The sequence below is a fragment of the Chiloscyllium plagiosum genome, chromosome 7 (genome assembly GCF_004010195.1).
Source record: "Chiloscyllium plagiosum isolate BGI_BamShark_2017 chromosome 7, ASM401019v2, whole genome shotgun sequence".
Lineage (NCBI taxonomy): Eukaryota > Metazoa > Chordata > Chondrichthyes > Orectolobiformes > Hemiscylliidae > Chiloscyllium > Chiloscyllium plagiosum.
This window is the reverse complement of record NC_057716.1, coordinates 85,848,781-85,865,304: the sequence shown is the minus strand read 5'-3', so window position 1 is coordinate 85,865,304 and position 16,524 is coordinate 85,848,781. Positions and strand designations below refer to the sequence as shown.

Below are 16,524 nucleotides of genomic sequence, written 5' to 3'. Positions count from 1 at the left end.
CAGTGAATGTATTTTTGGGAAGAAAAGGCAGAAGCAGCAGCTTGATCAATTGGCTGACAACAACAAACTGAACTGACCACTCCCGGTATGATTGTAATAAATGTTCAGTCACAATCTTGTGAGCTACTTATCCAATGTCTGAATAGCAAATTAAAAACAGGAAATTGAATTTAGAAACTATCTAGAAGTACAGTTAATTCTGTAAGTCTAAGGTAAAATAACTTTGAAAAGAACATTTATCTTGGTGTGGAGGAAAAACAGGTTGCAGACAGCTCAAAATGTTCAGAGTTGCATTTTTTGTTTCAATGAGTGTTGTTCACCAATAAAATGCAACAGTTATAATTTAAGGTTTTATTAATCATTTCAAAGGAAGCAAAGTGAATGCTTGGGATTTAAATCAATTTTATTTCAGCACTTTCATTAACCAATTCAAGTAAATTATACATCATGCAAGTAATTTCATAGAAGATTCTTACACCTTACAGGCAGTAATCTCAGTGAAACTTAAAAGATTGCCCTCAATCTTGATCGTATTTTTGAATACCTCGCAGTGTTCATTTGCTGTATGCTGACCATGAATATTCATTTTTATACCATTTGAACAAAATAATTGTATAGTTTTTTTAATAAATATAAGTCGACCTAAAATGAAGACTACTGTACACACAGCCAGCTAAGAGAAACACTTCTGCAATACAGATACACAAGGTAGACACAAACTACAGAGAGCCTCACATCCCAACATCTATCAGGTCATAAGATACCTCAATACATCCCAGAGACAGACAATGGACATTGAACAATATGATGATTTTCCCCAACTCTTGTTAGTCATTTGGCAGGCACACAGCATTACTACAGTGTATGAATTCCTTGTTCCTTAGATACACAACTAAACGCACAGTTGGTAATCATCCTTCAGGTTACTGGCATCCAGTGGCTTCTAAAAGATAAACATCAAAGGTAACGGAATGATAGGCAAAAAGGTGTTCTTGAGCAATTTGTTACTTGCAAGTTACTTCTAAAAAAAAGTAGGCTGAACTCTAACTCGAATACTTGGATTTTTTTGGTTAAAATCTCCCACAGCAAGAGTCTTGAGAAACCCTTTGCTTTCCCACATGCTGAAAAATAGATTAACTGACTGGCTGATCAGTATCTACTATACAAAAAGGCCAACAGCAAGACAGTTACTGGGAAAATGTTAATGAAATATTTTGTGTTACCTCTCAGATTAACATTGTGTCTGTGCAACATATGTGAAAGGGCAGATCATTGTTGTTGTCAATGACAATAAAACTCTTTATCTTGTGAAGTCTTCACCATGCTTAGAATTTTAACATTTCTCATGTTAGTTCTGCAAGTTGAAATTTGACTGACTTTGGGAATTGCCTTCTTAAAAACAATCTATCTGGAGTCAACCCAGACCAACATATGGCCCTCTACTCCTACCATATTTAAAGACATAGGGCTGCCTCATAGCTCAGTTCTTTTTGATCTATACTATCCTAAAAAGTACTTCTGTAAACACTTTCAAACCACAAAACAACAATAATATTACAGCATAGCCTAGGTGGAGATTGAGGGAAACTACCAATTCAAGAGTGACAAAGCTCCAACTTAGTCATATTGCCTCCTTTGTCTTTTCAACATTCCTCAAGAGTCATACAAAATATTTGCAATTTGGGAAGAGTGTTGCTCAGTTGTGGCTGGTATGTGCTAATCCCTGCTGCCAAACAGATGTGCTGAAGAGTGTTAGCCAAATTTAAAAAAACTTATTGGACAAGTTCAGAGGGTATCATTTAGCTGCTTTATAAGCTAAGAAGTTCAAATCATACACTTATAGAATTTTAAACAGTGGGTCCTTTGTTTATTACAGACTACATTGAGTGAGGAAAGAAAGAAGGTCTATTCATTAAAGCCACAAGAACTTGATGTGAACATCATGAAAGACCATGATGGTGGCCACATAAATTCAACTAAAGCTAGGTCCAAAGTACAGATCGTACAGGTATCCTAGACTATCATTAGCCCTGAGCATGGCTGGGAAAGTAACTATAAATGTTCACCATCCTGCAAATTATAGCCACTTAACATGATAACACTTAACATTAAAAAAAAGATAATGTTACAATTTCTAGGAATGGAGTAGGATCTTCCTACTACTGATGTATAAATTGACACTGTTCAAAAAACACATTCTAGCTAAAGGTAATTAGACTCTGAATGCAGAATTAAATCTTTCACTGAGACATTAGCTCCGGGCATCTATGGAAGATGGTTAGTTCTGCCCAGTGCCATTGTTAAGAATTGAGGTTGATTGGGCCAGTGCAAAGTGAACAGAACAAAATTTTGTTTGGTTTGTCTGTGCCACCTGCAGCACAGAAAAGGAAGAGTGTAAAAATAAATTGAGACTTGAGAGAAAAGTAAACAAAAGATGATTCCGTTTTCACACTGACACATTTCTTACCCTGCAGTGTTAGAGATCCCATGATTTTCTACAGATGCAAACAGATCAATCACCAGCCATGTAAAATTGCAGCATATTCTTCAACTTATTTGAGGATAGATCTTTTCATTCATATGGACTGTAAGGCACCGTGGGCACTATCTTCAAAGTTTCTACTCATGACAAGCAAAAGGCCAAGAGAAATATTCCATGGTCCAGGCACCATGACACATACCATATCTCAGCACAATGTAGAGAAATGAGTTCCCCTGTACTTGTTAATGAGCTACTTAGATACGATCCATCTGAAATGTGGGCTGTCTCTCTCTCTGAATAAGGATCATTAACTGGAAGAATTCTGGCAATGCTGCCTAAAACCCCAACAATTGAAATAATCCACAGAGAACTTCAATGTCCATTTTGCTTACACTCACATCTTGAAGATGAGCTCCCCCTGAAATAAGAGGCAGGTGCCTGATGGAGAACTCTAGAAGGACATTGCTGCCCTAACTCCACTGGCAGTCAATTGCTAATGGCCTATTCAAACTCGTGGGAGAAGAATTTGAGCAATCCTCAAGTTGACTACAACAGAGAATTGATTTCCACGATCTCCCAGTCTTTTAGACTTTGAATCAATCGGCACTTCCCTCAGAGATCTGTAGACTAGTAAGAGCATAATAGATTGGAAGAAATTTGACGTCATTCATCAATGCCTCTTGAGCTACCATCCAAAACTTGTCTTTTCTCATACTCTCCAGTTCCTTCTAACGCGTTCTTGTTTTAATTTGATTTCTTAACTTTATGGCTGGGTTAAAAAAATCTATTCAAAACTATAAAGCCCAAAGCCAATAAGATGCAAAAAAACATATTTCTTCAATGGACTGCATTCCGTACTACATTTGGATCTGAATGGGAAAATTACAACTGTACCCATTTTTGTTTTGTTTTGTTTTATATATCTCAGGCACAACAGCAGCAGGGATCAAAAGGGCACAGCTGAACTCTCCTGCTCTGAGTATATGTCATCTTACTAAAGTCTGGGTGCTCATTGTGCCCAGTGTTAAATTTGGTATAAAATTCTGAGTTCGAGTGTAAAGAGCAATTCCAATGATATCAGGGCAAAAAATAAATAGAATTGTCCAGATCAACCAAACAGTGGCCACACATCTCTAATATAAGAGAGAATTAAAAGAATAAAAAACTGTATATCTGTCACTGTTGCAATGACTGTCTTTGATAAGGCTTAGATATTCCAGAGTTCTGACATGATGAACTGATTGGCTGATCAGCATCAAATTGCAGAAAGGATCCAACGTCAAATTAAAGATAGTCACTGCAAAAAGGTGTAGGTTTTGTTCAAAATTCAACATCAAAAGCATCAAAAAAACCATCCGAGTAGTGATTATCAACAACCAAAATTAGATGTATGAAAACACTGGGAGGAAAATTATGAACATACAAAAATTAAGTACGTAAAGTGCAAACTTTAGTCAATGTGCAGTTCCCAAAGGATAGCTAGGAACATTTGGTCCACCATACTGACATAATACCTTAAATGGAGACAGTTTTCTATTTTAAACACATTATAATAAAACATATGTAATAGACATTTAGAGGTTTGTTATTGCCTCACATGAAATTATGCCGTCTGTAAGACCAAACATTCTCAGGACACCAGTATACTCCCCACACTGAATCTACCTGTGTTCAAATGGCATGAAACCAGCAGCTGAGTTATGATAAACATCAACGGAAATACCCATGAGTGAACATACTTTAATTCACACAGTTTTGCTCTTCATTCAGAATGAGTCCTTATTTCTTCAGTAAGGTTAATGGCAGCTGACAGACTAAGTTCATCTTGAAGGTCTGAAGAGATTGTGTAGTTGGACAAATTTCATTTGCTTCCAGTTTACAGTGTTAGTTGCACGAGAATATAAACAGTTTCATCTACGAGTACTAAAGGCAGCCATGTTTTCTTCTGACCAAAATAAGGTCAATTTGCATTTTTGTATGTCCTTCTTCGAGACCTTCAGTTTTCCATTCTGACATTCTCAGTGATTCAAGTGAAGTGTAGAAATCAAACAATTTTAGCATAGGTAAGGGTTTGTAGATTTGTACTAAAAGGCATTCTGTTCCTGGTTCAATTGCTGTCCAAATAGTCCATTTTGATAACATACACTGACCAGGCTGCCTAATGCTGCCAAAGTGTTCTTTTTTTATTAAGAAAAGTCCACAAGCACAAATTTGACCTTTTCCCTTCCTAAAATGTATAATTTAGCAGCAATGTTTGCCCACCCACAACCCAAAAATATAAAATAAAACATTTTATCATACAGAAAAATCAAACACACAATACAAGGGAATATTCTTCCTAAGACACTGCGTACAATGTATAATTTTAGCTTAGCACAGTCCTGGAAAAGGCTGGGAATTAATTTTCACACACAAATACATTATATGATCCATGAGGCTAGGTAAAGTTGAATGAATGCAGTTCTATACATACTTATCTTGACCCAGGAAAAGGCAATGCACTATGACTACAGTTCCAAAGAATGTACTTGATTAGGTGAAGGGATCTTTTGAAGGGTTTGCAAGTTGGTCTTGGGCCATTGATGCATGCTAGATTGAAGCCTCAATCTGGAAAACAAAGAAGTTCCCATTAGTTTGTGCAACATTTTATTTTACCAGCACAATTGTCAATTCATTCCTGCAGATCTCAACTGGACTTAACTGGCAACCTTTTTCTTAAATGAATGATAACATTGATTGTTTATGTACAGTCTGGTCTAGTTGGTAGTGCTCTTCCTTTCCTTAGAAGGTCAGGGGTCAATTGGAACTCCAAGTACTTGACTACACATTCTAGAATGACACTCAATACAGTATTAAGGGAATACTGCAAGGCCAGAGGTTGTCTCCCATTGAAAGAGATGCCAAACAAAGTTCCTCTCAGGTGAAGATAACAGATCCCATGGTCTGATTTGGAGAGTAAGGAGTCCTTCAGTTGTCCACCAAGATAAATTACATGGATTACACCATATCTACAGTTCAGAAACTGCACATTTGATCTGTGTCGATGTTCATACTCCAGAAGATCTTTGCCACTCAATATTTCTTCCCATTTTCCCTCTGTTCCACTTTCCCTCGTCAACCTTCTTTTGAAATTAGTCAAGCGTAGCTGTGTCTACCACTTCATAAAGTATCAAAATTCCTGTGTAAAACCATTGTTCTAGCTTCCATAGCTTTTCTGCATTTACCTCTTCAAGATTTTTCTAAGTTTCAATTAGATCGCCTCTAATTCTCCTAAACTCCAGAGAGTACAGGCCCAAGTACTCATCCCAACATCCCAGAAATCAATCTGGTGAACATCTGTCCAAGTTCACTGATCAGAACTGCACACCATACCTCAGGCACAGCCTAATCAGTGCTCCATACAATTGAATCATGTCTTCTTTGCTCCTGTACACAAGTCATCTTGCAGTAAAGGATAACATGCTGTTTAATTGCTTGCTGGACCTGTATTCTTGGCTTTCAGTAATATTTGAGCAATAATGCCTTGAGACATCAACAAGACAGTTTAAGTTTATCTCAATGGTACTAGAAAGTCTCCCCATCAGGCTATTTGTATAGGTCCTACCTGCCTTAGGACTGGTCTCAATGCCCCAGAAATTTTCCTTCCTAGATGGCTTGCTACCATTAGAATGTATTGTCTTTAGTCTCTGCCTTGTCAGATATACTTGGTATCCCAAATCCATTTATTGTTTATTTCCTATGATCTTCTACTAGGTTGATTAATAACCAATTTTTTAAAACCTTTAAAACCATCTCTCCCACAGGCAACAACAGCATTCTCTCCTGCTCTCTCTGACACATTCAGCAATAATACATAATAATGACAAGCTCAGAATCTTTCCTACTTGATGATTTTTGGACAAGTTGAAGTTCCTCACCAATCCTGCCTTGTTCCTGATTGTCAAAATTTTCAGCAAAGAGACACTGCTATGTTTTGCAGGACTCTGGAAAAATGCTGTCCTTTTCTTATTAAATACACCAAGCCAAGGAATTTCATCACGATTGTTCCATTAGGTTGACTGAAGAATTCAGCTTTTGGCTACTTACTGAAAATAACAAATTTAAGTTGTGGTGATTTTATCATTTTGATCTATTTATTGCCGGAAAAAAACAAGTGTCAAGTTGCCTCTTTCAACAGCCCCAGCAGGTACTGAACAGAATAGAAAAAAAAGAGTGAGAAAAGCCATTTCTTTAGTCACATGCAAGCATTAGCTATCTGTGAGTTCTAGGCTGTAATTAAATCTCAGGACTTTATTTTGGGTGGAGAAATAAGAGCAAAGCAAAAATAGTTTCTGCCATTTACAGAATCTCTTGAATTACAGGCTTGTTAACTACTGCTAGTCATTATCATTATCCAACAAGTTACACCAATTCTACAACATCTAAAAGACAAAAAGGCCAACCAGGTGGATAAAGACTATTATCACATAACACAAATCTTCTGCTGTCTGTAATAATGAATGTTTCTTTCAGATGTGCGGGCAATTACATGCAACAACCTTAGGTTAAAATAACCAAAGCAGACGGTACTGCTGATTCAAGAACTGCACACTTTATAGCATTTTGTTAAAGGATGGACATAGATTGCAGGAAATTTAAAGCAGTTCCTTCTGCTTCTGTCATAAGAGGGTAGCAAGTTGCTTAATAATGGTCTTTCGAATTTTAGGAATAAGAATATTCAAAACATTTATTTCAAGTTATCTAAGTTGGCAAAGGGCAGAATTATATTTTGTTGTTAACAATGAAGTTAATTTGTTGCAGCGCATGGTTAATTTGAGCAATTGAACTGAAACGTGCAAACGTAACTCAATTCCAATTTTTAAATTATACATTCCATCTGAGGATAAGGCTTTAACTGAACAATGAGGTGGAGGGTCAGTTGACTAAAAAATGATGTAAAAAGTTAAAAAAAGGGAAGATTCAGCAGAAGTTATTAAAGTTCCTGAACAAGTAATCGGACAAAGTGTATGGAAAGACTTAGAAATCTGACTTTACACGCGTCAGATAACAGGACAACTATGAGAAGGGGAGGGACTAGTCCATACAAAACTGAGGGTATTACACTCAAGTGCTCAAATTGTAAATGTAACAAGGTAAATAAGCTTGTAGTACAGATTGAAAGTGGTGGGTACAATGCTGTGGATATCACAAAGATGTGGCAGCAAAGGGATCAGAGCTAGGAACTAAATATCTAAAGATACGCACCTTATCAAAAGGACAGGCAGTTGGGCAGAAGGGGCATGGTTGCCTTGTTGGTAAGGAATAAAATTAAATCGATAGTGAGAAGTGATATAAAGTCGGAAGGCATGGAATCTGTGTGAGTAAAATAGAGGAAAAAAGACCCTGATGGGAGTTATGTACAGACCCCCTAGCAGTAGTCAGGATGTGGTGCAGAAACTATATTAGGAGATAGGAAAAGCAAGTATTGAAGGCACTATTACGATGGTCATGCAGGATTTCAATATGCAGGTGAATTGAGAAAGTCAGATTGGTCGAGGATCTCAAGAAAAGGAACTTGTAGAATGTCTACGAGAATTTCTTTGGAGCAGCTTTTCATCGAGCCTACTGGAGAACACGCAATTCTGGAGGAGAGACATGTCATGAGGAAGACTTAATTAAGGAACTGAAGGTGAAGGAACCCCTTGTGGGCAGTGGTCATAATATGATATAATTCACCCTGCAGATGGAGAGGCAGAAACTGGAATCAAATTTAGCAGTTTTACAATTGAGTAAAGGTATCTACAAAGACATGAAGGAGGAGCTGACCAAAGTTGTTTGGAAGGGGAACCTAGCAGAGAATACCAATGAAGCAGCAATGGCAGGAATTTCTAGGGGCAATTCGGCATAAATTTATCCCAAAGAAGAAGAAGAGGATAGGGCAACCATGGGTGACATGGGAAGTTAGGGACAGCATAAAAGCAAAAGCTATAATGGGGTGAAGTTTAGTGGGAAGCCTTTAAAAACCAGCAGAAGATAACTAAAAGGCAATAAAGGGCGAGAGGGTAAAATGTGAAGGTAAGCTAGCTAGTGACATAAAAGAAGATTGCAAGAATTGTTTTCTTAAAATAAAAGGTAGGAGAAAGGCGCGATTGGATGTTGGACCACTGGAAAACAAGGCGAGAGACGTAATGTTGGGAACAAAGAAATTGCAGGGGAACTGAATAGGTACTTTGCATCAGTCCTCATGGTGGAAGGCACTAACAGCAAACAAGAACTTGAAGAGAGTCAGGGCAGAGGATGAGGGTAGTGGCCATCACTAATGAGAAAGAACAGATGGACCAAAATCCAGAGATCTGAAAGAGATTATAGAGGCATTGGCAGTAATCTTCAGGAATCACTGAAGTCATGGAGGTTCCCAAAGGACTGGAAAAGGCTAATGTAACATTCCTCTTTTAAAAAGGGGAAGTCAGGAAATTATAGGCTGTTTAGCCTGACCTCAATCATTGGTAAGAATTTAGAGTGCATTATTAAGGATGAGATTGTGGAGTACTTGCAAGTGCCTGGTAAAATAGGGCTGAGTTAGCACAGCTTCATCATGGGGAGGTCACACCAGACAAATCTCTTAGAATTCTTTAAGGAGGTAACAAGCAATTTAGATGAAGAAGACCCCGTGGAAGGGATCTATTTGCATTTCCAGAAGGCCCTTGACAAGATGCCACACAGGAGGCTACTAAGTAAGAGAAGAGTCCAAGGTGTTAGGGTTAAGATACTGGCATGGATAAGGATTGGCCGACTGGTAGAAGGCCGCAAGTAGGGCTATGGGGGCCTTTTGCAGCCAGATACTAGAGGGGTTCTACAGGGCTCAGTGTTGGGACCACAACTATTCAAGTTATACATTAACAATTCATAAGAGGGAACTGAGGGCATTGTTGCTAAATATTTGCAGATGATATAGCAATAGATGATGGGACAGATAGTTTTGAGGAAACTGGGAGGCTGAAGGACTTTGACAGGCTAGGAGAATGGGCAGAGAAGTGGTAGATGCAACACAGTATGGGAAAGTATGAGATTATGCATTATGGTAGGAAGAATAGAAGCCGAAGTTATTTTCTAAATGGGGAAAAGCTTTGGGAACCTGAAGTACAAAAGGATTTTGGAGTCCTTGTTCATGATTTTCTTTAGGTTAACAAGCAGGTTCAGTTTGTAGTTAGGAAGGCAAATGCATTTCATTTCAAAAGTGCTTGAATACAAGAACAGAGATGTACTGCTTTGAGTGTGCACATACTAAATGGACTTCAGTAAGATGTTTGACAAGATTCCTCATGGTAAACTGGTTAGCAAGCTTAGATCACACGGAATAGAGGGAGAACTAGCTATTTAAATACAGAACTGGCACAAAGGTAGAAGACAGAATGGTGGTGGAGGATTACTTTTCAGACTGGAGACCTGTGACCAGCAGTGTGCCACAAGGATCAGTGCTGGGTCCACTGCTTTTCATCATTTATATGAATGATTTAGATGTGAACATAGCAGATATGGTTAATTAGTTTGCAGGTGACACCAAAATTGGAGCTGTCATGCACGGCAAAGAAAGTTACCTCAGAATACAATAGGATCTTGATCAGAAGGGCCAATGGGCTGAGGAGTGGCAGATGGAATTTAATTTAGATAAATGTGCGGTGCTGCATTTTTGAAAGGCAAATCAGGGCAGTACTTATACACTTAATGGTAAGGTCCTAGGCAGTGTTGTTGAACAAAGAGACCTTGGAATGCAGGCTCATAGTTCCTTGAAAATGAAGTCACAGGTAGATAAGATAGTGATGAAGGTGTTTGGTGCGCTTCCCTTTATAGATCAATGCATTGATTATTGAAGTTGGGAAGTCATGTTGCAGCTGTACAGGACATTGGCTAGGCCACTATTGGAATACTGCATGCACATCTGGTCTCCCTGCTACAGGAAGGATGTTGTGAAATATGAAAAAGGGTTCAGAACAGATTTGCAAGAATGTCACCAGGATTGGAGAGTTTCAGCTATAGGGAGAGGCTGAATAGACTGGAACTATTTTCCCTGAAGTGTTGGAGGTGGAGGGGGGCCCTTATAGAGGTTTATAAAATCATGAGAAGCATGGATAGGGTAAATAGACAAGGTCTTTTCCCCGGGGTGGGGGAATCCAAAACTGGAGGGCATAGGTTTAGGGTGAGAGGGGTGCCACAAGGTTCTAAAAGATATTTAAGAGGGATCTAAGAGGTAACCTGTTCACGCAGAGGGTGCTACATGTATGGAATGAGCTGCCAGAAGAAGTGGTGGAGGTTGGTACAATTACAACATTTAAAAGGCATCTGGATGGGTATATGAATAGGAAGGGTTTAGAGGGCTTTGGGGCAAATGTGACTAGATTAGGTTAGGATATCTGGTCAGCATGGACGAGTTGGACCAAAGGGTCTGTTTCCGTGCTGTACATCTCTATGACTCAAATGTAGGCACTGTCTGTGTAATGTAGCTCAATGACAGTAGTTGGCGTATTCTTGGCTCTAGTCTCAAGGTGAAGGTTGTAAGCGAGCTCCACTCTGTTAGGGAGCTTCATGGAGATGGCGTGGGGTGTTGCATTGAGAAAGATGGCGCAGAGCATTGTTGAGATGATGCAACCCTGCTTGACCTCAGTTTGCACTTGTCTTAGGTCGATAGCCCATTGGTGAGAGTGGTGGCTGGCATGTCATCATGGAGCAGGCGGAGAATTACGACGAATTTCTGTGGGCATCCGGATTTGTGGAGGACAATCCGCAGTCTTTCACAGCTGACAGAATTGAATACCCTTGTGAGGTGAAAGAAGGCCATGTCCAGAAGTTGTTGCTGTTCGCTGCACTTTTTCTGGAGTGCTGCACTGAAACTCAGGAAGGAGATCTCCAGCTGCTGGAGAGGAGGCACTTCAGGATGCTTCTCGCGATGACCTTTTCCCATAGAGGAGAGTACAGAAACCCCTCTGTAATTCCAACATCTCCTTTCTTGAAGATGGTCACAATAACAGTGTCTCAGGGGGAGAGTCATAGAATTGTATAGGTATTGACTATGGTGCTTTTTAGGTTGGACCAGATACTGTGGACACTCTGTGGTTCTGGCATCTTGATCATCACCACGTGAGGCACTACCTGAGCTGGTCTTCCTTCTCAGCGTCTCTGAGCCCAGGACCATTCAGTCGCTTGCAACAATCTGTTTTGCAAAATCACCTCATCTAAAACTGTTCTTTTAAATTCTCCATCAATGTGCAAGAAGCATTATCAGGTCTGGTAAAGACATTTCAAATTTGATCATTTTGTTTATAAATCTGGACCATTCTCTGGTGGTAACAAAAAAACACACAAGCAAGAATTCTTGCTTTCCCGATTTGTATTAGTGAAGTAATTCTGAAAATCACTTCTGAACATTTCCCTTTCCAGGTGTGTATAAAATGCCACCTTGTGGTCATTGCAGGCATTATCATTTTACACACAATTTGATCTCCTTTCCTGACAGCCTCCTCAATACCGTTAAAGTAAATAATGGGGACATTGAAGTGTTTCATTATCAGCACTTTATGGAGGATGCTTGGCTGTTTGTATTTCTCTCTAATCTTTTCTGAAGTCACAAACCTGGGGAAAGGCCTCACTACAGAGGAGTAACTAGAGAGAGAACAAAAGATTCAAGATCGTTTAAACATGGCCGTCTATATGTGGAACCATAGGAGATTGGTGAGATACTAAACGAATATTTCATATCAGTTTCACTATGTAGAAGGAAGTGGAAGTGAGGGGAACTTGGACAAATAAATAATGATGTCTTGAAAAGAGTTCATATTACAGAAGAGAAGGTACTGAAGGTCTTAAAATGCATAAAGGTAAATAAATTCCCAGGACCTGGTCAGGTATTTCCCAGAGGTTCTTGGGAAGGTAGGGAAGAGATTGCTGGGCACCTTGCCGAGATATTTGTATCATTGTCAGCCATGGGTGAGAGCCAGAAGACTGGAATTGACGAGTGTAGTACCATTATTTAAAAAGGGTGTAAGGAAAAGCCAGATAACTATAGACCAGTGAGCTTGCTGTCAGTGCTGGGTAAGTTGGTAGAGGGGATTCTGAGAAACAGGATTTACATGCATTCAGAAAGGCAAGGACTGATTAAGTATAATCAACAAGGCTTTGTGTGTGGGAAATCACGTCTCACTAGAGTATTTTGAAGAGGTGATAAAGATATTTGGTGAAGGCAGAGCAGTAGGCGTTGTATGTATGCACTTCAGCAAAGCATTCAATAAGGTATTGCACAGTAGACTGCTTAGTAAGGTTAGACCACATGGGATCCTGGGGAATTGGATACAAAATCAACTTGAAGTTAGAGGGTAGTGTTCAAGGATTCCTTTTCACACTGGAGGCCTGTGACCAGTGGTGTGCCACAAGAATTGGTGCTGGGTCCACAGCTTTTCATTATTTATATAAATGATTTAGATGTGAATATAACAGCTACAGTTAATAAATTTGCAGATGTTGTAAAAATAGGCAGTGTAGTGAAGAAGATTATCTCAGAGTTGAATAGGCTGAGGAGTGGCAGATTTACATAAATGTGAGGTGCTGCATTTTGTTAAGGCAAATAAAGGCAGGACTTATATATCTTATACATACAGTAGGGCCCTGCGGAGTGTTGCCGAATGAAGAGACTTCGAGGTGTAAGTGCATAGTTCCTCGAAAGTAGGGTCACAAGTAGACACGGAGGGAAAAGACATCTGGCATGTTTGCCTTCATTAGTCAGAACACTGAATATAGAAGTTGGGATGCAATGTCGGGGCTATACAGGACACTTTTAGAATAATGCATATAATTCTGGTCGCCCTTGTATCGGAAAAATGTTGTTAAACTTGAGAGAGTGCAAATAAGAGTTTACAAGGATGTTGCCAGGATTGGAGGGTTTGAGATATAGGGAGAGGCTGAACAGGCTGGGACTCTTTTCCCTGGAGTGTCAAAAGCTGAGGGTTTATGTTATAGAAAATTTAAAAATCATAAGGGGTATGGTTAGGGTAACTAGCCAAAGGTAGGGATTTCCAAAACTAGAGGGCATAGGCTTAAGGTGAGAGGGGAAAGATTTAAAAAGGACCTAAGGCGAAACATTTTCAAATAGAGGATGGAACAAGCTACCAGAGGAAGTGATGGAGGCTGGTACAATTACAACATTTAAAAAGCATCTGGATAAGTATATGAATAGGAAGGGTTTAGATGAATATGGGCCAAATGCTGGCAAATGGGACTAGGTTAATTTATGATATCTGGTGGGCGTGGATGAGTTAGACTGAAGGGTCTGTTTCTGTGCTGTAATAATCTGATTGCTCCATGAACTATTCTTCCTTCAGTCAGTGTCAGCAGATTTTCAGCCTGAGGTGAATGTACGAGACAAGCTTAGTCTCATTTATATTTGCAGCCCACATGCATGCATTTTCCTGCACTGCTACTGATGACAATCAGGAACGAGAGCATAGACAAATATTTACTCTCTCTAACCCCTACACTGCTGACTCTTGCACTTTTAGCTTCTCTCCAGCGGATATTGACTGATTTGCCACAGGCTGCAATGGTGGCAGGGATTTGTTCTGCACCTGAATGCCAAGTACAAGCACAGCATAAAAACCCATCACAAATAATTCCAGAAGCAGGGACCAAATTCTCAAGCTTAGTGAAAGAGATGATACAAAGCCAGTTTAGATTGACCTACGTCAGAGAGAAGTTGATGCATATGTCAAATGGGTAGTACAGGCGGACTGTGTAGAATTATTTGAAGATGAATTGGATCAAGACTTGAGGGGGGGGAAGTGAGTAAATGAGAGATACTATTTTGAATGAGTGGTCAGTTGGACTTCAGAGTCTTCTGGTCATGGATTTTCCTGTGTCCCTCCCATATGACTAGCCCATCTCTGCCAAATAATCATAGATATTCTGCAGCCAATGCAGGCTGCTTTCATAATATTCTCATTAATGTAACCTATCCTTTATTCTGAAATGGGAACTGAATTACAATAACAAGATGGTATTAGAACTGATCTGAAGTAGTGGAGTTAATGTCCAGTCTATAATGAATCACAATAAGCAGCCAATAATAGCAGTTACCGATTATTGGATGATGTGGATGACAAGATTTTGACAAACTTTAAACTTCCAAATGGAACAATCCATTCACCAGCAAGTCAAACTGCCACTAGCTCCAGGAGTTTTGTATGTATTGGAATATTTAGGCATTATATTCATCAACAAAAATACAAATATTATGTAAGTCCAGCCATATTTACAAAAGTAGCAAGTGAACTTCAACTATTTGTTACTAGAGATACTACGTGCACTACTTTTGTTTGGCTAAATTCAACACAAATGTTTGACATCAAGGTAATTATGACATTAAGCAAACATTTAATGTCCACATTACAAATCAAAATTGTTTCCAACTACTACATGAAGTATGTACAAGGTTTTCATTTGGAAGTCAAGGACACCATCTTGATAAAGTAGTGAACACATGCTTCACAAGTCCTGAACAGTTGTCAGCAACATCTGGAGCACTGAGATGATGATGATGTAGGTCAACGTTCAGTCCTGATTTGAAGCCAACACTAATACTTTTAAATAATCAGACTCCAACCAATGCCCACTTTAATTTCATACTGCACTTGACAGGGGGTTTTGAGAAGATGTGTAACTCAGGTTGAGGTTCTGGATAAATCCGATTTACCACCCCCTGAGAAAAAGAACAGGAAATGGCATCACCACAGGAAATGACATCACCAATCCAAAGAAACCCAAACATACAAATAGAAAGCAGGAATGATCAGCAATGCTTCGTCCAGAGGCTCACTGAAGATGTTACCTAATATGGTGACAAAATGTCTGAAAATGAACCGTCTAGCTCAGCGAGCAAACCTACATCCAGCAGTTGACAACATCAAACTGGCAGAAATATTCTCACCGGCACTAAATAATGAAGTCTTAAAAGACTTGCTGGTATGTTGCTGGCTTACATCTCCTGGCATCTGGAGCCATCTGTATTTTTGCAGTTTTCCATGTTTGCCTAAAGTTTAAATACTCAATAGGCAGTGGTCCAGCAACCTTGACCTGCTTTTTATTATTTAAAACCTTATGTTCAGAAATGTTTTTAGTCAAGGATGGTCTTGTAAGACCACCTCTGGGAATAAAGCATTACTGGAAGAGAGGTCATGTACAGAAGGATAAGTTGCAGAAAGGGGGTAGCAAAAGAGAGGTTTAGACCACTGAGCAGTAGACCATATCTGCGAAAGGTTTTCAGGAAGCAATTCTCCTGCATCCACTCCCAGTGCATGAGGTATCTTGTCTTGCAAAATATTGAGTGAAATCCAAACGTTGCTGTAGCCACAATTGCAGCCTCAAAGCAGGTCAAGGAAAGTATTGCCTGCGACTGTCAAGATGACAGAGGCTCTTTATTTGTATAGAGATATAAGCAACATCTCTCCATTTGCATTTGCACTGTGTACAAGAGGTTATTGATATCCTACATAAACATAAAACACTTTCATCAATATTTTTCTAGTCAAGCTGAGCAAATATAAAGGTTTGCACAGATTACATACTTCCCTACGATGAACATTAGTATTGACTAAAGAGCCTCATGAAACCTTAGCCGTTTTTATGAACCAAAATGGACTGCAAAGAAGAATAACAGCAGGTCATAAGCTCCCTCAAGAAACAGTTCTACTGCCTAAACTACAACAGAGGAGACCTCCAATACCCCGATAGAGTTGGAATTAAGATTGTTATGCAGCATACTGCCAATCTGATCATTATGAGGAACAGCCCTTACTATCAGCTCAGACAAAAATAGTGAAGAACTAGGCAAACTGAAAAGGTCCAATGTGAGGTGGAGGAACAGAAATAGTAGCTGCAACATAAACAGTCTTTCCATCTCCCAATTTAATGTGATCAAATTACTCATCAGGGATACCAGTAACCCCAAAGATACATCGCACTGTCCCCTTTCCACTTACATAAGTAACTTAATTCTGATCTAGTATTTGCAATGTAGCAAT

General features: G+C 39.3%; 1 protein-coding gene across 1 annotated transcript in view; it reads right to left on the bottom strand.

The window, feature by feature from the left end:
- Nucleotides 1-385: 385 nt before the first annotated feature.
- LOC122551741 (kinesin heavy chain) overlaps nucleotides 386-16,524 on the bottom strand; it is a 204,646-nt gene continuing 188,507 nt past the window's right edge. Inside the window, exon 26 of the mRNA XM_043694135.1 lies at nucleotides 386-5,089. Coding sequence (XP_043550070.1) covers nucleotide 5,089 — 1 coding nt within the window. The 3' untranslated portion in view covers nucleotides 386-5,088. The remainder of the gene's footprint in view (nucleotides 5,090-16,524) is intronic.